Source organism: Podarcis cretensis (genome assembly GCF_951804945.1).
Source record: "Podarcis cretensis genome assembly, chromosome: 16".
NCBI lineage: Eukaryota > Metazoa > Chordata > Lepidosauria > Squamata > Lacertidae > Podarcis > Podarcis cretensis.
This window is the reverse complement of record NC_137186.1, coordinates 38,033,487-38,055,126: the sequence shown is the minus strand read 5'-3', so window position 1 is coordinate 38,055,126 and position 21,640 is coordinate 38,033,487. Positions and strand designations below refer to the sequence as shown.

The following is a 21,640-nucleotide window of genomic DNA, read 5'->3' as shown; positions in this document are numbered from 1 at the left end:
AGTGGTGGCTGCTCATTGGGTTTGGTGGGAAAGAAGAGAGGGAGACCAACCAGTAGGTGGTGTCAGAACCAATGATAGGCAGAGCCAACTAATTCTTCTTTTGCCCCCATCTTCCTCACTGCTGAGTGCAACAACGGTAAAACTGAGATGAAAGAGAAAAATCTAATAGGCACTGCCTCCTCTTATAGTTGTTGTTGTTGTTGTTTAGTCATTTGGTCGTGTCCGACTCTTCGTGACCCCATGGACCAGAGCACGCCAGGCACTTCTGTCCTCCACTGCCTCCTGCAGTTTGGTCCTCTTATAGACTGCTTGTTTATTAGAAGGGAGACAGGTCGGAGCTGGTTTGGGAGCAGAATGTGGTTGGCAGGGCAGTGTTTCATTCACCCTGACAGACTCCCAATAGAGCCCTGTTAGCAAGCTGCAAAGTGGAACACTACATTTTGGCAATTTTGGGGAGACCAAATGTACAAAATATTCACTCCACTTAGTATAACGGCAATAGCAAACCCCATGCTCTTGGGGTTTTCTATTTTTAACTCTATGGTTAACCAACTAGATGTCGTCCTGGGGGGTATTTAGTATTGCCCTCACTCTGATTTTTCTTCCAGTGCCATCATGTAATCTAAGCTCATTGGCCATGCTAAACTGTCTTAAAGCCAAAGGAGAGTGAGCTTCATGCTTACTCCTCTTGCTTCGGCATCTGGTGAGTAAAAAATTAAGCAAATAACTGTGTCCAGCACCAGCAGGAAGTATGATCCAATACTTCCATGACCATGAATAGATAGTCAAAGTGATTTTTAAAATGTGATTGGGGGACTGTGGCAGGAAATCCCACTCTGAAAAGCCCCCTTTGAGCCAAGAAGGTTGACTAATAAATTTCTGATTCAACCCTAATCCTTCCAGGATCAAAGGCAATATGCTTCTGAATACCAGTTGGTGGGAATCCCTAGTGGGGAGAGGGCTAGGGGACTCAAGCTCTGCTCATGAAGAATTAAGAACTGGAGACCTATAATTTCAAAATATGGGATCTCTAGCAACTAAAACCTGTTCCGTGTTACCTGTGGTTATGCATCCCAATTATGGGACTAGAGAAGCAAAATGCTTAGATGTGTCAAATATTCCTAAATATAGACATGCATTAACATTAGATAGGTTCAATGCCTTGCCCTCTGCATTTACTACAAGGAATATTTCAGGTTATTTCACCTTATACACTTTTAATGTTTCTGTGGGATTGGAGAAGTTGCATCTGTGACACGTCTTACTAAACTGTATGTTTTGAGCACAGATCAAATGAAATTCAATGAGATCTAGGTAAAGGTACCCCTGCCCGTACGGGCCAGTCTTGACAGACTCTAGGGTTGTGCGCCCATCTCACTTAAGAGGCCAGGGGCCAGCGCTGTCCGGAGACACTTCCGGGTCACGTGGCCAGCGTGACATCGCTGCTCTGGCAAGCCAGAGCCGCACACGGAAACGCCGTTTACCTTCCCGCTGGTAAGCGGTCCCTATTTATCTACTTGCACCCGGAGGTGCTTTCGAACTGCTAGGTTGGCAGGCGCTGGGACCGAGCAGCGGGAGTGCACCCCGCCGCAGGGATTCGAACCGCCGACCTTTCGATCGGCAAGTCCTAGGCGCTGAGGCTTTAACCCACAGCGCCACCTGAGGATTCCTTAAATGAGCTAATTGGGTGTTTTATCTTGGTAAATAACAGATATCAGATTGTGGTTTTCAAGAAAAGAAAAAATGCAATGAGCAAAAGATTGGTGAAGTGCTGATTTAGACTTATTTCCTATACTATGGGTTGGTAAACCTCAAACCTAGGGACTGAATGCAGACCCCACTGCCCCCGGTCTCTCTATCCAGCTGTCAGAACTTTCCCCAGGCACAACCCATCCCAGCCCTTTCACTACGCCCTCCTTTTGCATGGCTGGAATGTAGCCAACTGTAGAAAGGCAGGAAGATTCATGTGTATTGGTCGGCCCCCTTCTGCATCTGGACCTTCTCACATTTTCCTCCATCTCCATCCACCACTGCTCTGCTACCTGAGGAAGCATTGCATTAAATGCCACCTTAATTCCAAGGAGCACAAGGTGGTGTGCATGGACGGTTCTCTTCCTCCCTGTTTTATCGTTAAAGCAACCCTGTGAGATAAGTTAGGCTGAGAGACAGCGACTGGCCCAAGGTCACCCAGTGAGCTTCATAGCCAAGTGGGGATTTGAAACTTGGTTTTCCAGGTGCAACACTCCAACCGCTACACCCCACTGGTTGCTCACAAAGGAATGCTTCCTTCAGCCTAGAAGACATCTGTTATCATTCCCCACGATATCGGAGTCAATATGCATAGGTTGGATGGGGAACTCAGAACATGGGTAGAGGAGGTGAAATGTTCTTGCACTGGGTCCTTGTGCTAACGGGACAACTCATTTGGGTGAATCTAAAATCCCCAGGTGCACCCCATCTTTCAGGACAGGCCCTCAGTATTATTGATGATGCACAGATTTCAGTTGTCTTGCTACCTGAAATTGCTTTACTTTTTGTCCAAAGCAGAGGCAACAGTGACTCATTCAGAACTATACTCTGAATGTAGTTTTCACCTGAAAACTATACTCTTCTAAGTGAATTGTACCCTGTTTCCAGGAATGCTAAGATTGAAGTACATCTGCTTTTCTCCCAACCTCTCAGAGTTTAGAATAGTATTTCCAAGGGTAAATAAGAACACAACGGAAATTGCTTTTCTGAGAAAAAGCTGGGTTGGCAATGAAGGTGAAGATTTGGCAGGCGGGGGAGGGGAGTTCTTTCTTCTTTACAATTTCCCAGCTTTCAATTCATTTTTATTCATGTTATTATCTCTACTTAGAAAATGAAATTGTAAGAACTATTCTTCCCCCACAGTCTACATGCATGAAAAGGGTTCATCTCTTAGCTTGAGTTCTGCTACTACTTCCTTATGAATAGGTTGTTGACTACTCTATTCAGTATAAGGCAGCCTCCAATGTCTTATGGTCTAGCTAGCCATACTGTGGTCTTAAAGCTAGCTGGAAGGGGTGTGTAACTTGAAAACTTGGACATTCATAGATGTTCTCTAAACTGTCTGTTACTTTGATATATATGTGGTGTGTTCCTGCCAGTTCAACAAATTAGGCCAGATGTGTTGCCCACTAATGGCAGGAGAGGAGTAGTAGTCAGCAAAAGAGATTTAGGCCAGGGGTGGTGGCCCTCCAGATGTTGTGGACTCCAATTCCCATCATCCCTGACTATGGGATGGTGGGAGTTAGAACATACTGACATCTGGAGGGCCACAGGTTCAGCATCCTTTCATTAGTCCATGAGGTAAATTCTATACTACATGTTACAGAAAGGGACCACTGTTTGGGTCAGCGGGCGACCATGTCTTCTGATGTATCATCCTGCCCCCAAAAGTGCACAGGGCAGGGGAGAGGAACTGCTGTTGAACTATAGCTCTGATCATCCTTGACTGTAGGGATCATCCACACTGGCTGGAGAATTGAAATCCTGGAGGGTCACTTGTTCCTCGCCATTGCATTGGTCTGAAAACCAGGACCACCAGCACATCAGGCGTAGGTGTTATTTAATTGACAGCCATGTTCACCTGACCTGACCTGCTCTGCTCTGAGGCATCACTTGAAATAAGTTTTTGCCCCTTGTCAGACTTTATCAGCAAAGCATCCACATCATCTGAGTCAGCTCCTACATTTCTCACAGACCATTTCACATTAGGATTGTATCTCTTTCATTTGTCTTCTTGAAACACTGAGGATGTTTTGCTCTTCTGTGTTTGACAGTCAGACAGAATTGTCTGTGCCAGGGATTCACAAAACCAATGTCCATTTATCTGTTGTGGGTGGGGGAGAAAGCTTTCTTCAATTCATTTGTGCTGTGGACAAAAGCCATCAATTGAAACCCCGTGAAACCTTTAAAGATCAGCGAACATTTTGTGCATCTTTTCTTTTTTTCCTGAACTGTAGGAGTAGTTCATACATATGTACAGGGTGAGTCTTTTAAAAGAGGCCCCATGGAACATGTGTACTCTGTATCCATGGGGCCTCTTTTAAAGGACTCACCCTGTATTTATCACTTGATGACTGCAGTGGCGACTGGTGTCCTTTGGGACTGGTGGGGATCGAAAGCAGAGACCCCCAAACAGTATGTGGTGTCTAAGCCAATGGCAGGCACAGTCCATTAATGCTGGATTTGCCTCCATCCTCCTCTCTGCTGAATTGTGCAAGGGCAACAGTGAAACTAAAGAGGAGGAAGCTGACAGCCAGGATACCTCTGGGCTGCTTGGAAGTAAGAAGGCAGGTGAGGTGAGGAGAGCACAGACTAGCATTGGTGGGGCGGTTCCCCATGTTCCCCAATGGACCAGCCTCCACTGGGTGACTATAAGGCAATGCACAGATGCATCCAAATTTTGGAACTGGGAAACTTGTAACAGCAGCTGTACGGCTCTCTCTGTGTAACTCACCAAACCCTTCATGAGCCAAGTCCATGACTCCAGTGGAATTCAGGCCGAGCTCTTAAGTGAATTTGGGCCCAACAATGAAGAGAGTGGATCAATGGTGGAGAGGGCTGACTGTAGACAGCAGGTCTCATGTTTTAGATGCATTCCTCTGGATATTAATTTAGCTGTTTGATCGGTTAAACATTGAGGCCATATGACTGCAATCCTATGCATATTTAAAGGTAAAGGTACCCCTAACTATTAGGTCCAGTCATGGACGACTCTAGGGTTGCGGCGCTCATCTTGCTCTATAGGCAAAGGGAGCTGGCATTTGTCCGCAGACAGCTTCTGGGTCATGTGGCCAGAATGACTAAGCCGCTTCAGGCGAACCAGAGCAGCGCATGGAAACGCCATTTACCTTCCCACCAGAGTGGTACCTATTTATCTACTTGCACTTGATGTGCTTTTGAACTGCTAGGTGAGCAGGAGCTGGGACCGAACAATGGGAGCTCACCCCGTCACAGGGATTTGAACCGCCGACCTTCTGACCACAGAGCCACCCGTGTCCCTATTTATGCAGGGTTTAAATCTCGTGGTGCCGTCAGGGCAGGTGTTTGGAAGAGAGGTCCAGTGAAAAGTCAGCAGAATGAGCATGGGGATGATGGAAGCAAAGGCAGTATAACTGCCTTGCCACATTTTGAAGTGATTGTCATCTCAATGGTCTAAGCTCCCACTTTGAGTTCTGAGCCTTGAGCTACTGAACTGCACCACTGAATAATCCCCACTAAACTCAGTAGGGTAGATGTGGAGGATCTCAGACCCAGGGGCTACATGTGGCCCTCCAAGCCTCTCCATCTGTTCACTCCCTCCCTCATCGCACATCCCCCTGCAGGTCACATCCTTCACCAGTCCTTGTTCTCATCCTCTTTAAGTGTTTTTGCCTGGCCTTAAACTCTGATCATGCACCTTGTCTGGATGGAGGTTAGAGAGGAGCGAGAGTTGAAACTAGCCTACTGTACAAAGGTAACATTTACATTTGGTGTTCCATGTACTTTGGCCTCTGGCACTATCCATCGCTGCCCTGTGGCCCTTGAAAGGTTGCCCAGTAGGGAATGTGGCCCCCAGGCTGAAAAAGATTCCCTTTTGATAGGGCTTGCTTCTGAGGAGACGTGTACATGAATGCTCTGTAGATATCAATTTCTTTCAGCAGATGGATAGATATAGATATATGTGTTTTGCCCTTGTCATCTCAAATTATTCCATCATGAGGAGGGGCAAAGATCTAGCCAAGGAACTGCAGGAGGGAGAGGGAAAATCCCACAGCAAATAGATGCAAGCATGCAGTGCCAAATGAGGTTACATCTTACAAGTGCCAAGGAGGAGGCTAACAACTAGAGACAAAGTCTTAAAATTGAGGGGAAGCAACAGGCCAGCTGCCACTGCCTCTGCCTGTCTCTGTGGGAACATAAGCTGAATGTTGCTATCTCCAAAAAAATATAATTCCCCAGCCCTTCACTTAGCTTGCCTTGACTGTTAACTCTGGTTCTTACAAATTGCTTGCATCCTCTAGTCGTCACAAGCTGAGTTTAGGCTAAAATGAAATTGCAGCACTTCAGCTGATTTCTCTGAAGGCAGAGTTCATTCTGGAATCTGATTTTTCTTCATCCAGGAAGCTTCTGTTGTGGTCTGAAATTTGCAACCATGATTCTGTAGAGGCAGCATAGAACAATAGATCGAATGCCAGAATCGTTATGAGGCAGATCTGGCAGTTATCAGGCCCAGTTTGGACATATAATGAGTTTTGGACTTCATTAGGGCAACACCAGCTGTCCTTGGGAGCTCTCCTGGGTGCTGAAGAACCTGACTCTGAATACCTGTAAACCAGGCTTTGACTACAAGAATGGGGAACCTTCATCCCATGTGTCTTATTAGGTCCACCAGGCTTCCCCATTTGACCCTCTCAGGCCATCAAATATGGTGTAAGGTGTGAGGAAGGTAAACATCAAACACATCCTAAAGGGTATTTGCAGGCATCACCAACTAGCTGATGGGTGGTGTCTTCAAAGCCCTTTTCAATGTGGTGTACAAAATAGCACTTTGAGATGGGGCTTCTGCAGGAAAAAATGTCATCTGACATCATGGTGACATCCGGTGAATGACTGCATCTAGCTGTCAGATGGGGGGAATAACAATCTGCCCTGCTGGGCTAAAAGGGGTTTCCCATCCCTGTGTTACTATCTGAAAACTGCTTCTTGATTATGGTGGTCACCAGGTCTCAGTTCTCCACAAGCCTTGCATCTCAGCCCTGCCAGAGCAAGGCATAAATAAAGTATGTCCCACCAGAAAGACATACTCAGATGGCTGTGACTTGGTTAATTTACTCTTTTTAAATAACTACTGTAATAAAACTGGCAATTAAAAACAAGAAACGGAGAGAGGGAGAACACTGAAATTATAATGCGGCTATAACTGTAACTGCCTTGTTACCATGTTACATCAGAAAAGAACACACACACAGTGTCCTAAGGCAGTGTCTTAAAGACAGATTTATAATCACATAAGCCAGGGTTGGCAATATTTTGTCCCTGAAGGCCCTATATATCAGGCATTTGAAGGCCACATGACAATAGGCCTAGCTGGTGGTGTCTAGAGCATATCACTTCACAGTTATTCCTCTCTATCAGGGGTGAAGCATGAGGAGGATATGGTACAAGCTTTGGGGGAGCACAATCTCAGGAGGGGGCAGCAAAATTTGGTCAGGGGAGAATTTGGTAATCTGCAGATCTGTGTACAACTGCCTTCTCCATATTATCTGTGCTATTAATGGGCAGAAATTGGGGTGATCTTTTCACTTAATATTTCCAGGAGGAGGTAACGTTCACCAGAGGTTTCTCTGGGGTGTAGCTCACCATTCACAGTGGCAATGTGACAGCTCCTTCCTTCCTTTTTATAAATCAGCCCTTCATCATACTAATCCTAGAGTGGATTACAATGAAATGCCAATATAATACAAAATAGAGCAGCACCAGTGGTGTTAACCAGTTTCCATAAGAGTAGTTTCCGGCATCGATAGTCTGGCTCCCATTCTGCATTTCCCACAATGTACTGGGGCTTGCATCATTCCGGGACACTGTGAGTAGGAAATTGTAGACACCAGAAAAAGAAAGAAATGAATGGTGAAGTGGTCTTCTTGGAGTGGAAGATGTATTCTGTGAAATTTCAACCCAGCTACAAAGTTCAAAACCTTAATTAAACATACCTGGGAAAGGTACCTCTCCTTCTTCCACCCTCCAACCACATGATTGTGCAAGTCCTCCAAATCAGTTCAGGGTCCAGATCGAAGTCAGGTTATCTCCTGATCATCCTGGGCTGTCTAGGAGCCCAAATCTGATCACGATAGAGCATGCACAACCCTGATGTAAAGCATATGTTTAAATGCAGTCTTTTGTGGGGGTTTCTTCTTCTTCTTAATTGCAGCTTAATGCCAGAATGTGCTGGAACAGACCTAAGAATTGAGCATATGTGAAAGAGACACAAAACATAAGGAGATTTGCCACTGCTGGATGATCCAAAGTGAATCCAGGCCCTGGTTTGATAATTGCTACCCGCTTTTAAGAAACTGAAACTTTGGAGGAAAAAAATAGATACCTTCCCTGAGAATTCCTAAAGAGGTGTCTAACTCAACTATAGCCTCTCTCTGAAGCTTTAAAGCCCTTAAACTGTTGCTATCACCTGTGGAGGAAAATGCTGTTTTGCTTTCAGTGTCTGCGGAGAGAGACTTCCACATCGGATGAATACTAAGCAGAAATCTGACTTTTCAAAAGAACAAAGATATGGGAAGGGGGGAGGAGGGAGAGAACCTGAATTTGAAAGGGGATTTATTTCTAGAGCAATCCGCTTAGGTGTTTTATTGCGTATACGCTAAAGAGTTTAGAAGAAACAGTTAACTCAAATTAAAAACAAAATGAAAGGAGATGAAGAAAGGGAGGCAAAGCAAACCATTAGCTAAGGCAATGATAGCTGAAGGCAAGTGAATTGCAAGCAGCCCTTTTCATCTGCTGGGAGTGTTGCAAGAGCTATGGAACCACAGGAAGGAGACGCAAAATAATGATGTTCCATCGTTTTGGGGTGGGGATTCTTCACTTTGTACCTGAGGTAGTGTGCATGTTGCTCTAGGACCCAAAAATAAGCAGGATGGTGTACCGGTGTCTGGAGATCAAGGGTCCATTAAAGGTACAGAAAAGCAAAAAGCAAAACAAAAATATATGTTGGCAAGTCTAGACCTGACTGTATTCCTACTTTGGCCACAGTGGGGAGCTTGGTTTGGAATTTCAGAACTGAGGTGAAATGGGCTGGTCTGCTTGGGGAAATACACTTTTCACTGATTCCAGTTAAATTCTACTCAGAGTAGACTTATTTGAATTTTTTTGTTATTATACATAACATGCAACCATTTTACTTCTTTATCGTATGACCTTTGGGTTTGTTAACATTTTATGATGATCTGTATTCCTACATATAGTTAAGGTGATTTGATTAACTTTCTCTGAGAGTTTTAATTTTATATCTAATACATTTATTAATTTAATGCAAATTAATAGGGAGGGAGAGTTGGTGCTTGCAAAAAGAAGGAGGTTAAGGGAGTATGCTACCCACCACCAAAGAACTTGCCACGTCATTTTGCTACTCTTTTCTCATAGACATGGCCCCTGTTTTCAATCCCAGCCCCTGTGAATTCCAATCAAATGTTCAAATAATTAAAGCAGAGGGTGTGGAATCACAGGCTCTGGCATCAAATGAGGCTGTCTAAGTTTCTCTATCTGACCCTCAGGACTCTCTTCAGACCACAGGCCCTCCCCAGACATACTTTCTCTCTGGTTCTGTTTTGAGAGCTTTTGACTGGCTGGAATTTGTCCTTCAACTCTGATCATGTCTCTTGCTTGCCTGGATGGAGAATAAAGAGCAGTATGTGAATGTGTGCTAAAACTACTCTACTGTCCAAAGGTCAGATTTGCATGTGTTGCTCCACCCACTTTCATCTCTGGTGCTGCATGGAAGGAAATGTGACTCTTAGGCTGAAAAATGTTCCTCATTCCTGATGTGAACTTTCACCTTGGCCATACAATGTTTGCCAATCTATTTAATTGAATGCCTTTTCTGCTTTTCTTCTCTCAACCCCACCCCCACCCCTGCCATTATTCCAGAAATAATAACAATAGGTTCAGCGAGGTGGTGCGGCTGAACTTTGAAATAGCCAGCTTCAGCAGTCTCTCCGGAACACAGCCTATCACCTGGCAGGTGGAATATCCTCGAAAGGGGACAACAGACCCAGCCCTCTCTGAAATCTTCATTTGCCAGAAGGATCTCGTCGGGATTGTTCCATTGGCGATGGTAAGAGAGTTCACATAGACAGACGTAATCCTTTTCAAAATTTACTTTTATTGCCATTTATTAATTCTGAGGCTTCTTACATGGTGAGTACTGCAACGTAATAATTTATTTTATTCTGCCTATCTCGCAAGCAGCTCAGGATACATGGCTCCCCACTACCACCATGTTATCCTGACACTAAATAAGGTTTTAAAAAGAAACATTTGAGAAAAAGAGGGTTAAGATATTGTGGCTTTTTTCTGATTTCTCCCCCAGTCAGAATCCAATCTGCATCTTATGGTATGTCTATGACAGGGATGGAGAACTTGTTCTGAAGAAAAGTGCTGAACAAAAAGGCAAAGTTTCCCACCTCTTCCCTTCCCTTCCCTTCCCTTCCCTTCCCTTCCCTCCCCTCCCCTCCCCTCCCCTCCCCTCCCCTCCCCACCCCTCCCCTCCCCTCCCCTCCCCTCCCCTAACTCTACCTGTTGCACTGCTGTTCAGATAAAGCCCCATGCCCGGCCATGCTCTCTCCTGCTTGCTCCTTCAATGAGTGAGCAAGAGGACTGATGGGTTGTCTAAGCTGCTTGCTCTCTCCTGAAGAGGCCCACAGGGACACGGGGTGGGTGCCAAGACCTCTTGCAAGACTCCTCTCTCCCACTCAGTGGCCAGGAGGCAGCAGCTCTGAGGCACCTTTGGCTTTGTGGCTGGGGCTGGAGAGGGTAGAATTCCTGCCCAGCAAAGCCCAAACTTTTCCCCAGCCTGTGCCAGTCCTTCTCTGGGGCTTCCCTCCTGGCATGTGTCCTTGGGCAAGGCATGCACCCAGCAGCAGGAGCATGGAGAGGAGAGCTGCCGGCATGCCCAGAACCCGCCAGTGCCCACCTCACATGAGCCCCTCACACAGCACAGCCAATGAGAGGTGGTCAGGGAAATGATGTGCTTTGTGTCTCTACCTGCTCTCCACCACCATCCTACTATGCCTGCTGCAACTGGGGCTCCAGCACTCCTGGGACACCACCAAGCCTGCCAGAGAGCACAAGTTGCTGCTCCTACTGGGAGCTCACAGAGCTGAAAAGGTGAACAAGAGAACCAGCAGGTGGCAGGTGACCCATCTGAAGAGTGGTTACTACAGGGGTGCAGCAGAGTCCACCTGTTGCTTCCAGGGGATATCCCATACAACATTCACAGGATTAGGGGGTGCAATGCTTGCCTTGCGCTGGGTGCTGGCAACCCACGCTAGGCCACTGCATCTGCCCACGTGTCAGTGCACTGGGAAGACATTGCAAGTTCTACATAGCCATTCTTATTTAACTACCTTATCTGTGGTGACGCACAGGTATGCCTTTATAAAGGCTAGATTCAATGTTTTCCCATCAAATGTGTTGGGTAACAGACTCTCCAACGGACAGATCTCACTCCTCTGCGACTGTAAAAGTGGATCTATAGAATCATTATATCATATAATCTTCTGTTGTCCATTACATTCAGCTTCACGGTCCAAGTTTCTGGCCCCATATTTATCAAGAATTGCTGACGGACCTCAGGAAGCCCAAATAATATACCTATTAAACGACGAAGATACAAGTAGATCCCTTGCAGTCGCTAGATACCTGATTAATGTTTTATTTCAAAAGAGGAGAAATGGATCACTGTATGACTCTGACAGCTTAGCTAAACTTAAGAACCATTAATAAGTGCCAGAACCAAGATGCATACCCCCCAAAATCTGATGGATTTGAATTGCGGTTTACATAGAGGGAGCTTATTGTGTATAGTGTTTACTTAACTGAAATAAAATTGGTTTTATATGGGTGTTTTAACTTGGAACTGTTTAAATTGTATTGTTTATGGATAAATTTGGATGTATTGTTTCCGTTATGAGCCAATGGCCGCAATAAATCTAATCAATACATAGCCATTCAGCTCTGACTACACAGGGACATTACTGGGGGTGAGCAAAGTCAGGTGAGAGCAAGTGATGACGTTGTGTTCAAACAGGCAAAACAGAAAATTCCAGGCAGCAGCTGGGAGTGGTTGAAAAAGAAGTTGGGGTGATTTTGATGGGAGGAAAAGTTTGTGGAATAACTGTGAATAGCTTTGACTCGGCCCCAGTTAGATTACAGAAAGTAAAGCAGTTCAGACTACTTGATGTTAACGGGCAGTTCAGGAACCTTCTCTTGGTGAAAGTCAATTGCGATTTATAGTACTTGGTCCCAAAAAAGAGAGGAGGGGATAAAAATCAGACAGCAGCCTGGTACGAGGACACCTACTAAAAATGGGCTTTGAAACACCTTCTTAGTGCTGAGTACATCTGCTTCTGTGCCATGCCTGGTGTTAAGACATGGCGGGAGCTCTAATTTGTTGCACTGATAAAATCCAGGTGTATAATGTGCCAGTGGTTTTTTTAAAAAATGCCTTTGCTAGCAGGATATGACTAGATAAAGGAAAGCTCCCTGCTTTCTCTTTAGCTTTGCAGTTCCAGCCGGGCTCTTTTAAAAAATTTCTTCTTCATTTGAACATTAATCTCCTGCCGAGCTGATTACCTGGCAATATCCTTGTTCGGAATCACAGAGAGACTGAGACAGAGGGAGAAAGATAGAGTCAAAGGGAAAGTTTGATGCAGCCATCTGCTAAGAAGTCAGAATTGCTCTGTGCATTCAGGCAAGCTAAGTGCTGCCAACTCTATATTAAAAAATTTAGGTCCCCTGTGTTATGTACCAAGTTTTCCCCTCGAAGTTAGATTTTGGAAATTTAGAACAGAGTGGGGCCTGTGGAAGACCTGCTAATGCAGTAGAAAGAAATAGTGCAACTCTGAGCACAGGTGGGCGGTCAATTTGCTTTCTCTCAGTTTCTCATTTTTCCACTCAGTTCCCTACATTTCCGTAGCAATTTCTGATTTATTTATTTTAAGTCTGCATGTAAATTCATGAGTATCTTAGTGTGAAAGCATTTTTATGAATTATTTTTACTAATGTATGCATTATTATGTACACGTTTCCCTAATATATGCATTATTCTACAAATCATTGGGTTAAAGAACTGCATGGCAAAATTAGGAGAAGTGTGAGTTTTGAAGATTAGTATATTGCTTTGAGAAGAGAAGAGTGAATTGGGTCGATTTTCATTAAGGTGAATGGGCGGCACCACTACAGACTGCATCTCGGTTCGGGTGGGGACCCTCTTTTTGACTGCCTGAATGTGGCCCTCCAAGCCTCTCTCTCTGGCCCTTGGAACTCTCCCTAGGCCACACCCCTCTCTAGCCTTTCATTGCAACCTGAGCACTTTTGCCAGGCTGGAATGTATCCTTGAATGCCTCCTGCTTGCCTGGATGGAGGATGGAGAAGGTTGTGTGAGTGTGTGTAAAAACTAGCCTACTGCACACTTTTGCCTCTGGCCTCACTCATCACTGGCATGTGCCCCTCAAAACATTGCCCAGAAGGTCCAGTATATCTGAAGGAGCATCTCCACCCCCATCGTTCTGCCCGGACACTGAGGTCCAGTGCCGAGGGCCTTCTGGCGGTTCCCTCATTGTGAGAAGCCAAGTTACAGGGAACCAGGCAGAGGGCATTCTCAGTAGTGGCACCCACCCTGTGGAATGCACTCCCACCAGATGTCAAAGAGAAGAACAACTACCAGACTTTTAGAAGACAGCTGAAAGCAGCTCTCTTTAGGGAAGCTTTTAATGTTTAACAGACTACTGTATTTTAATACTTTGTTGGAAGCTGACCAGAGTGGCTGGGGAAACCCAGCCAGATGGGAGGGGTATAAATAATAAATTATATTATTATTATTACTACTATTACTATGTGTGTGGCCCTCAGGCTGGAAACTGATCACACCTCACTGATGTAAGCTGTTTTGCAGCAGTGTGGAGCAGTAGCAGCTCTCAGCAGTCCTGAAAATCCCTCACCTTTTCAGCCTCCAGCTTCCCAGTCCTGTTTCTGTTGCAGACTGGCTCAGACATCTCAGCTGTCACAGTTTGTTCCTTGCATCCTGGGGAGAAAGGCTCTCTCGCCTTATCCTCCTTCCTTCTGATCTGGCAGGCAAAGGCAGCAACTGTGGGCACATATGGTGGCTGCGGCACTTGGCAGCCGCCGGATCGAAAAGCATAGCTCCGTGATGTCGCTCACAAGCAAGCAGCATCTGTGGCGAGAGCAGGCTGGCTCATCTCGATTCTGGCCAATTCTGAAGTTTCTCCAGCATCTACTGCTCATGCTGCTACAGCAGCTGTAAAGTTGCCCGTGGGGCTATGTTGACTGGGCTGGCTTATGGTATCACTGTCTTTTCCGCTACATACTGAGGCTTAAGTATCATTTTTACCTCTTGGTCGTCAAGCTGTGGCTTAGAAGAAATGCTGCAAAAATCCTCCTGGAGGACAGTCAAGACAAGCTCATGGCTCCATGGAAAGAACATAGACTGTTTGCTGGAGTTTCAGTGTAAAATACAAAAGACAAAGCCATATATACGTAATAAGCACTTTTTTTAAAAAAAAAAAAAACCCTACTTGTCAACTCCTCCCCATCAGTGTCTGAGCTTCAACGATGTCACAGAATGTGCACAATTATTCCAACTTCTAGGAAGAGAGCAGGCAGTTGTGAAAATAAGGCAATGTCTAAGGGTTGCAAAAGATTTTGTGGTTGGAGAGGAAAGGAGGGAGTATAGCTGAGTGGGCAAGCAGAGTGGTGGAGTCCATGTTTTGCATGTAGAAGGTTCTACATTCAATCCCTGGTGACTCCAGCTGAAAGGACCCTAGGGAGGAGGATTGCCAAAGATTTTGGAGACCACAGAAGGCTAGCCCAGTCCAGGAAAAGACGGTCTCTTCCCTCTCTCCTACCCATGCCTTGTGTTGTGTTGTGACAACCTAGCAACAGAGGGATGCATCACTTTGATGGTTCTGAAGACCCTTTCTCAAAGTATTTGTGAAAGGGGTGAGCAGTTTCATAACCTGGGCATGGAGAGTCTGTTTTTCTTTTGGATCACTTGCTGTGCAGAATGAGACCTTCCTCTAACAATTTTCTAGTAGCCTTGTGGAAAGGGCCACATTCCATGGCATTACAGAGTCTGAGGACCAAGATGCTGCCGACAGACATGCATGTGAGATACATCCAAGGATGCTCAGACCTAATGGGAAGACAACTATCCAAACTATACTTGCCCCCTCCACCCAGCTTCCAGTCAGTGGCTTTTTTATTGCATTTATACCTCTTCCTTCCAGACCATCCAAGGTTTCTTTCTATATATATATCACACTATCTCTCTCACACACACACATTTTGGCTTCATAACCACCCTGTGAGGTAGGCTCACAGTAACTGGTCCAAGATCACCCAGTGAGCTTCATGCCAGGATTGCAGCCTGGCTGTCTCCATTCCTAGTCTGACATACTATCCACTGCATTAGACAAAATTTCAAGTAGTGAGGCTGCCACTGAGGTTTGTACACTGGTACAGCCTTCCCCAAGCCCTGAAGCCGTCACTGAACTCCAATGCCCATCATCCCTGACCGTTGACCCTGCTAGCTGGGGCTGATGAGAGTTGGAGCCCCAACAACATCTAGAGCAGTGCTCTTCAACATTCGATCCCCAAGTGATGCTGGATTACAACTCCTATCAGCCATGACCATTCTCCGTGTTGGCTGGGGCTGGTGGGAGTTTAAGTCAAGCAACATCTGAAAAACCAAGATTGAAGAACCCAGCTCTAGAGTGAAGTTTGGGGAAGGCTTCACTAATACATGGCAATTACATCATCACCATTGAAGAACGGCAAGTGACCCAGTCAGGACGGTGGGTCATTTTTCTGTGCTTACAGAGGAAGTCCTGGATACTGATTGACTGACTGACTGATTGATTGATTGATTGACTTCAATTATATCTCACCTTTCCTTCCAACTGAGCCAAGGGCAGCAAAAACGCAAGCAATAAAACAATAAAAACTTATTTAAAAGATAGCTCAGTCAGTAGAGCAGTAAGATTCCTGCATTTCAGGGGGTTGGACTAGATGACCCTCGTGGTCCCTTCCGACTCTACAATTCTATGATTCTATCTTAAAAACAATTCAACTGCAGATGCAGACAGGGAAAGATCTTTGATTAAAAGGCTTGTTGAAAGAGGAAGGTCTTCAGCTGCCAACAAGACAACAGAGATGGAGCCTGTCTAATACTTAATGGGAGGGAATTCCAAAAAGTGGGTGCCACCACACAGAAGGCAAGAACCCAGCCCACCTGACATCCTTTCCTCTTCACTTCTGATTCCCTCCTCCCATTCTTCCTTCCCACAGTAATGTCACGGCAAGGAAATATCCATAATGACATAATGACCAAACATCCTTGGTGATGAGAATTTGTCTAGATAATGAATTGTAAACCAAAGAGCCGAGCAAGGCAAAACATGTGTCGGATAACAAAGTGAAAGTGAAAAGCTTTAGAGGGTTGTTTCTTTTCCTTCTTAAAAAAATAATAATATTTATTTGTTAAATCCTTGGAGGTAACTCATTATGTTGCTGAGGCTTAAAAAATTCCCAGTGAATTTATCATCCTTCCCTCAGTCATTACCTTCCATTATGATAAAGCGTTCTTTCTCATTAGTGCATTCATTTATTTATTTATTTATTTATTTATTTATTTATTTATTGTTTCTGCTGTCATCATACAAACCCCTTAAGGACCTCATTAATTACTGCTTGGCAGAATCAAGCTGCTTCTCAGCAAGCCTACTGCTTGATTGCTTCCTGGAACACTCAGCAAGAAATGTTTAAGGCTTTTGAAACAGCATCAAAAGGTAGCATTTGGACTCCTGACTCCCTGAAACAAGCACCTTGTCAGAAGAATAACTGGATAGTACTTCAAGGGACCCCAGCAACTTTCTCACCTGCACCTTCCTTTTTGGAATATTGGAATATTCTCTGAATATTCACTGAACATTCCCAGAATCTGATATTTGGTGATAGTTACACTGTTTGGTCACTGGTGTACAATGGTGTGGGGGTTTTTGTGTTTTTTTTTAGTGTTGGACAGCATTTGCTGGTTCCTGTTCAGTAGCATTTATTATCTGGATTGTTGTTGTTGTTCATTGGTGTGTAGCGATATTTAAATTATGACTGTTTCTTGATGCACAAAGGTATTTAGTATCAGACAGGTTTTGTTTGCAGTGATATTAGTACATGCAGGTCCTGCTCTCTGCCATTTCACTATGCAAAAATTCACTCATCTGCACGTAAAGAATTATGCCCAAACCTCAGTATAAACACAGCATATTCAGTTATCTGAACATCAATACTTCCTTATTTCCTTGTTTCTGCTTTACTGGTTGGCAAATCAGGAATCAGGAGAGAACAGACAAATAATTCCACCCCCCCCCTTGTCTCTGTATTGCTGGTTGGCTGCTCCCATTTCAGAAAAAAAAAAAACATTGAAAATGCAGGGGGAGAGATTGAAAAAATGCCAGATTAGAAATATCTCCATTGGAAATATTGAGTGGGAGGGGAGCGTCCCCTCTGACATTCACCTGACATCCCAGCTGCCATCCGTCTGTTTCGAGAGTGACCTCCCCATCCCAGTAAGCCTATGAAACCCATGGACCTGTGAGGTTCTGCCCACGTGAAGAGCATTCATGAGCAGAAAAGGACTTTTGCCACATCAGCTGGTCATGGATTTTGCTTGACCTAGAAGGCCTTCAAAGGCTTCCTGGTCAGATTGTGACTTGGCCTGGACAATGTCCATACTGTCCATACTGGGGAGCTTCCTACAGCTCTGAAAAGGGTTTTCTTTTCATAGGAACCTTCACTTTAACTTACTGAGAACTCTTCATTGATCTGCTCCCCTACATGTCATAGTCTCCATTTTAGATGGTAGATTTTAGCATTTTGATGGCTGTCATGATGGATTTAAAAGAAAATAGGTAGGGCCGGTTGAGGTTGGCATTGAAATGTGAAGTCTTTGAGAGATTCCAGTGTCAATGTCAATGTCAATGTCTGCCTCATCAGAGAGATTCCGATGTCAGATTCTAATTCTTAAAAAAGTTTGGTTAATTTTGCATATCAGTGAATTCCAAATCAGCATTGGTTGTCATGTTTGGTCACAGACCACAATAGACATGGTCTAGGCTAAAAAAGGATGTGTTTTATGAGACTAAGTTAGATTGCTTTGAGAATGTGCTGGCACTGTTCCAAATGTTGGACCATCAATCCTATTATGCCTGAGCATTGGCCATACTGGCTAGAGCTGATGGGAGTCCAACAACATCTGGAAGGCCCCAGGTTCTGCATCCCTGATACAGGCCGAGCCCTTGAAAATCCATGCCACCTCTTTTCAGTAACATTGCAAAAGGCATTAACAACTGAAGCCCACTGCACATTGTGAGTGCTGTCACGCTACAATTGTTAGCGTCTGTAATAGCACGCTGGAGAGAACGGAAACTTTAGCAAATGAAATGGAAAGGAGAGGATTGGCAGCATTAATTTTAATCTGGACTCCTCAAGTCTGAGTTCTCCCCTGCTTCCCCTCCCTGCTTTATCAGCCTGATTGTCCCTTTTGCAGGATTTCTTACCTCCCCAAACAATAATAAATGCTCTTGCATTGCAATTTATTACACTCGTAAGCCTTCTGAAATCCCCTATTAGTGAAAAATGGTTACCCTGCAGTTTGTACGAGCTGATGTCTATCGAATACCAAGTATCAGCATTGGCATTTTGAGGGATGCTGTCCTCCGTCTTCCGAGGAGGTTGTAACAAAATGAGGATTCACTGTGTTTTGTGGGAACTCTGGGTGAACGCAAGCCAACCTTTCTCAAACAGGATGGCTGAGCCTTCAACATGCAGCAAAAGTGGACAAAAGAACTCTTTTCACTAAAGCATTTTTGAATGATCACCTTTTCGGTTTTTAAAACATTTCACATGCAAAATAAGCACATGGAAGAGAAAGGCTCTACCTATATTCTGTCCTGCCTTTTCCCTCTATGTTGGATGTTGTGCAGATTCCAGAGAATTCAGGCATCCAAGAAACTGCAGAGGGCAGACCGGGGAAAGGAAAGCTCAGGTCCAGGGGCCAAATGTGGCCCTGTAAGCCCCCCCCCCCATCGGGTCCTTGAGCCCCTCCCTAGGCCACAAACTCCACTGGCCCTGCTCTGTACCCTAAGGGCTTTTGCCTGTCTGGAATGCAGTCTTGAACTCTAATAATGCCTCTCTTTTCCTCCATGGAGGAAACATAGCATGTGCAAAAGTAATATCACATTGTTCCACCCACTTTTGCCTCTGTCCCTGCCCCCAACTGCCCTTGGAAGCTTGCCGAGAAAGGAAGGTGTCCCTCAGGCTGAAAAGGTTCCCCAGCAGACCACCAAAAAGAGGATTTTAGAATGCAAGGAAATTTACCCACAAACATCTCTTGGCCACCTTAAAAGCAGCCAGCAAAAACCCTGAATCCCATCCATAAGAATTTCACCAGCATGTTCATCTTCCCTTTCATAACCTATGAATGCCGTTTATCTTCTCATTCATTGCTGGAGATGGGAAGCCACAGCATAAAAGCCACTGCTGTTGGATGCCTCAGATTCCCCCAACCTAGACCACAACCCTCATCATCCCTGACTCTGGCCATGCAGTGCCTGGGGCTGCTGGGAGTTGCAGTCCGAAACAAGTGAATGGTCACACGGTGGGGAAGGCTTAAATGTACTCTCGTAGCACTGTGGGTTAAACCACAGAGCCTAGGACTTGCTGATCAGAAGGTTAGTGGTTTGAATCCCCATGAAAGAGTGAGCTCCTGTTGCTCGGTCCCTGCTCCTGCCAACCTAGCAGTTCGAAAGCACGTCAAAATGCAAGTAGATAAATAGGTACCACTCCGGTGGGAAGGTAAATGGTATTTCTGTGTGCTGCTCTGGTTCTCCAAAAGCGGATTAGTCATGCTGGCTACATGACCCGGAAGCTGTATACTGGCTTCCTCGGCCAATAAAACGAGATGAGCGCCGCAACCCCAGAGTCGGTCACGACTGGACCTAATGGTCAGGGGTCCCTTTACCTTTACCTTACTCCATGTTGAGAAATTCCCTGCACTTCTCAACTGTGGAGGATGGTGCCCCTTGAGATGGGAAAGGCAGAAGGCAGGGAGGCCGACAGTAGCTGGAGAAGGAGCCAATGCCAAGGGGAGCCAGAGTCAACAGCAGGTGAACCCAATTAATTCTGGTTTGAACCCCATTTCCCTCCCCGCTGGATTCTACAAAGGCAATGCTGGTAAACCATTTCAGCTCCTGCGCTGGTCCTAAGTGAAGAGCAGGCACGTCAGAGAATTCTGATGGAGATGGGAATTGCCCGGGCTCACTTACTTGTTCCATGTCTGAAATGGAAATCAATACAGCAAATATGAGCAGCATTCACTTTTGTTGCTTTCAATCTGCAAACGAAATGTAATTGATGATGGCTGCCGCCACCCCCACCCCACCCCCCGTTTGCATTTTATTTCTATTGCATTGAAACGAATGGGGTGAAATCACATAATGACAATGTAACATGTAATTTACATAATTAATTATGTGCATTGTGTAAATTACTGGTTATCTTCTGCATTATTAACATAGACAGTAAAATCATACCAAACAGGAAGAAATTTGTTCTTACTTTTTTGACCTCTCAAGGTCTATAAATGGATGTGGATAATATAATAAATCATGAATACATGTAGAGCTTCACAAACAAAGGTTTTGGTAAAAAATGCAGCTCATCTACCTGGAAAACATCCACGTCTATGGTTGCTTTTGTTTTAATAGACTTGTTGTAATTTCTATTATCTCAAAAGTCTTGAATGTATTACTGATGTTTCTAGCCCCCTTTTTGTCTTCACGTTGATATTTCATACCTGTTTTCCGCTATAATTCTGTTCTATGCTTGATTTTGCATCTCAATAATAATTTTAAAAGATATGTAAATTCCTTAATCTCACCACAGTGAAAAGCAATGAAAAAAATGCAGGTTTTTGTGTGTGGAAGATGACCTGCAGTGGCACAGAAACAATGTGGCATGTGTCAACTACAGGGTGGAATGGAAAACGATGCCCTTTACATCTCGTTGTAAGGAGTTAGGTAGGTGAAAGCTGGCTGAGGACAGGTTGAGCTTTGATGTTGGCAGAACCCTGTTTGCCCAAGCATATCAGCCTCCAGTGCTACTCAATCCATAAAATAAGGAGTTTGCTGTTCCGTTTTGACAAAAAGAAAGTTTCCTTGGAAGAAAAAGAGCGAGAGCAAATGGGTGCACTGATTGTGAAGTTACTCCTCTGCTTCCCCTGCCTCCACCCCCTTTGTTGGCATTTTTATGGCTGTTTCACCATCACATTTCTCTCTGCCGCATGATCAAGTGCCTGTGTTATTACTAGTGCTTATCAAAAATTAAAGAGGTGCCTCCAAAATGAGGTGAGAGCTGGTGGTAATGTCTCCCTGCAGACTTGCCAAATGGACTAAATTAAACTGAGATTTTACTTTTGTTATTTCTTTATATATATATATTTTTGGAAGGGAGCTGGGGTAGGCAACTTTCACTTGGGCTGCTTTCTCTCTCAAAATTGGATTCTGAAAATAAAACCCGCAAGTAGATGCCCAAGTGCTCAAGCGTCATTCCCCAGCACCTCTTGCTAAAAAATTGAAGAGCTGGAGAGATGTCTGCAGGATGCATTCCTCCCGTTACAAGGCGAAAGGCGCACCCTTAATAAACCCCCATCCTCTTAATCTGCAAAGTTAAAACAAGCCGGAACCCCCCCCCCAGTGCGGTGTTAGAAATAACTTAATGTGCAATGCAGAGGTGGGGGGCAGAGGTTGGTGTGCTTTTAAATTATTTATTT

The 21,640-nt window shown here is 44.8% G+C and overlaps 1 protein-coding gene and 1 long non-coding RNA gene across 3 annotated transcripts in view; one reads left to right on the top strand and one right to left on the bottom strand.

Annotated features, from left to right (window-relative positions):
• The window catches only part of LOC307205126, a 449,333-nt gene that overhangs the window by 259,271 nt on the left and 168,422 nt on the right, over positions 1 to 21,640 (bottom strand). The window lies entirely within an intron of this gene.
• The window catches only part of LOC307204694 (transmembrane protein 132C-like), a 254,340-nt gene that overhangs the window by 181,514 nt on the left and 51,186 nt on the right, over positions 1 to 21,640 (top strand). For both annotated transcript variants that reach the window (XM_079956509.1, XM_079956510.1), the window contains exon 4: positions 9,664 to 9,850. In XM_079956509.1, coding sequence (XP_079812635.1) covers positions 9,664 to 9,850 — 187 coding nt within the window. The remainder of the gene's footprint in view (positions 1 to 9,663; positions 9,851 to 21,640) is intronic.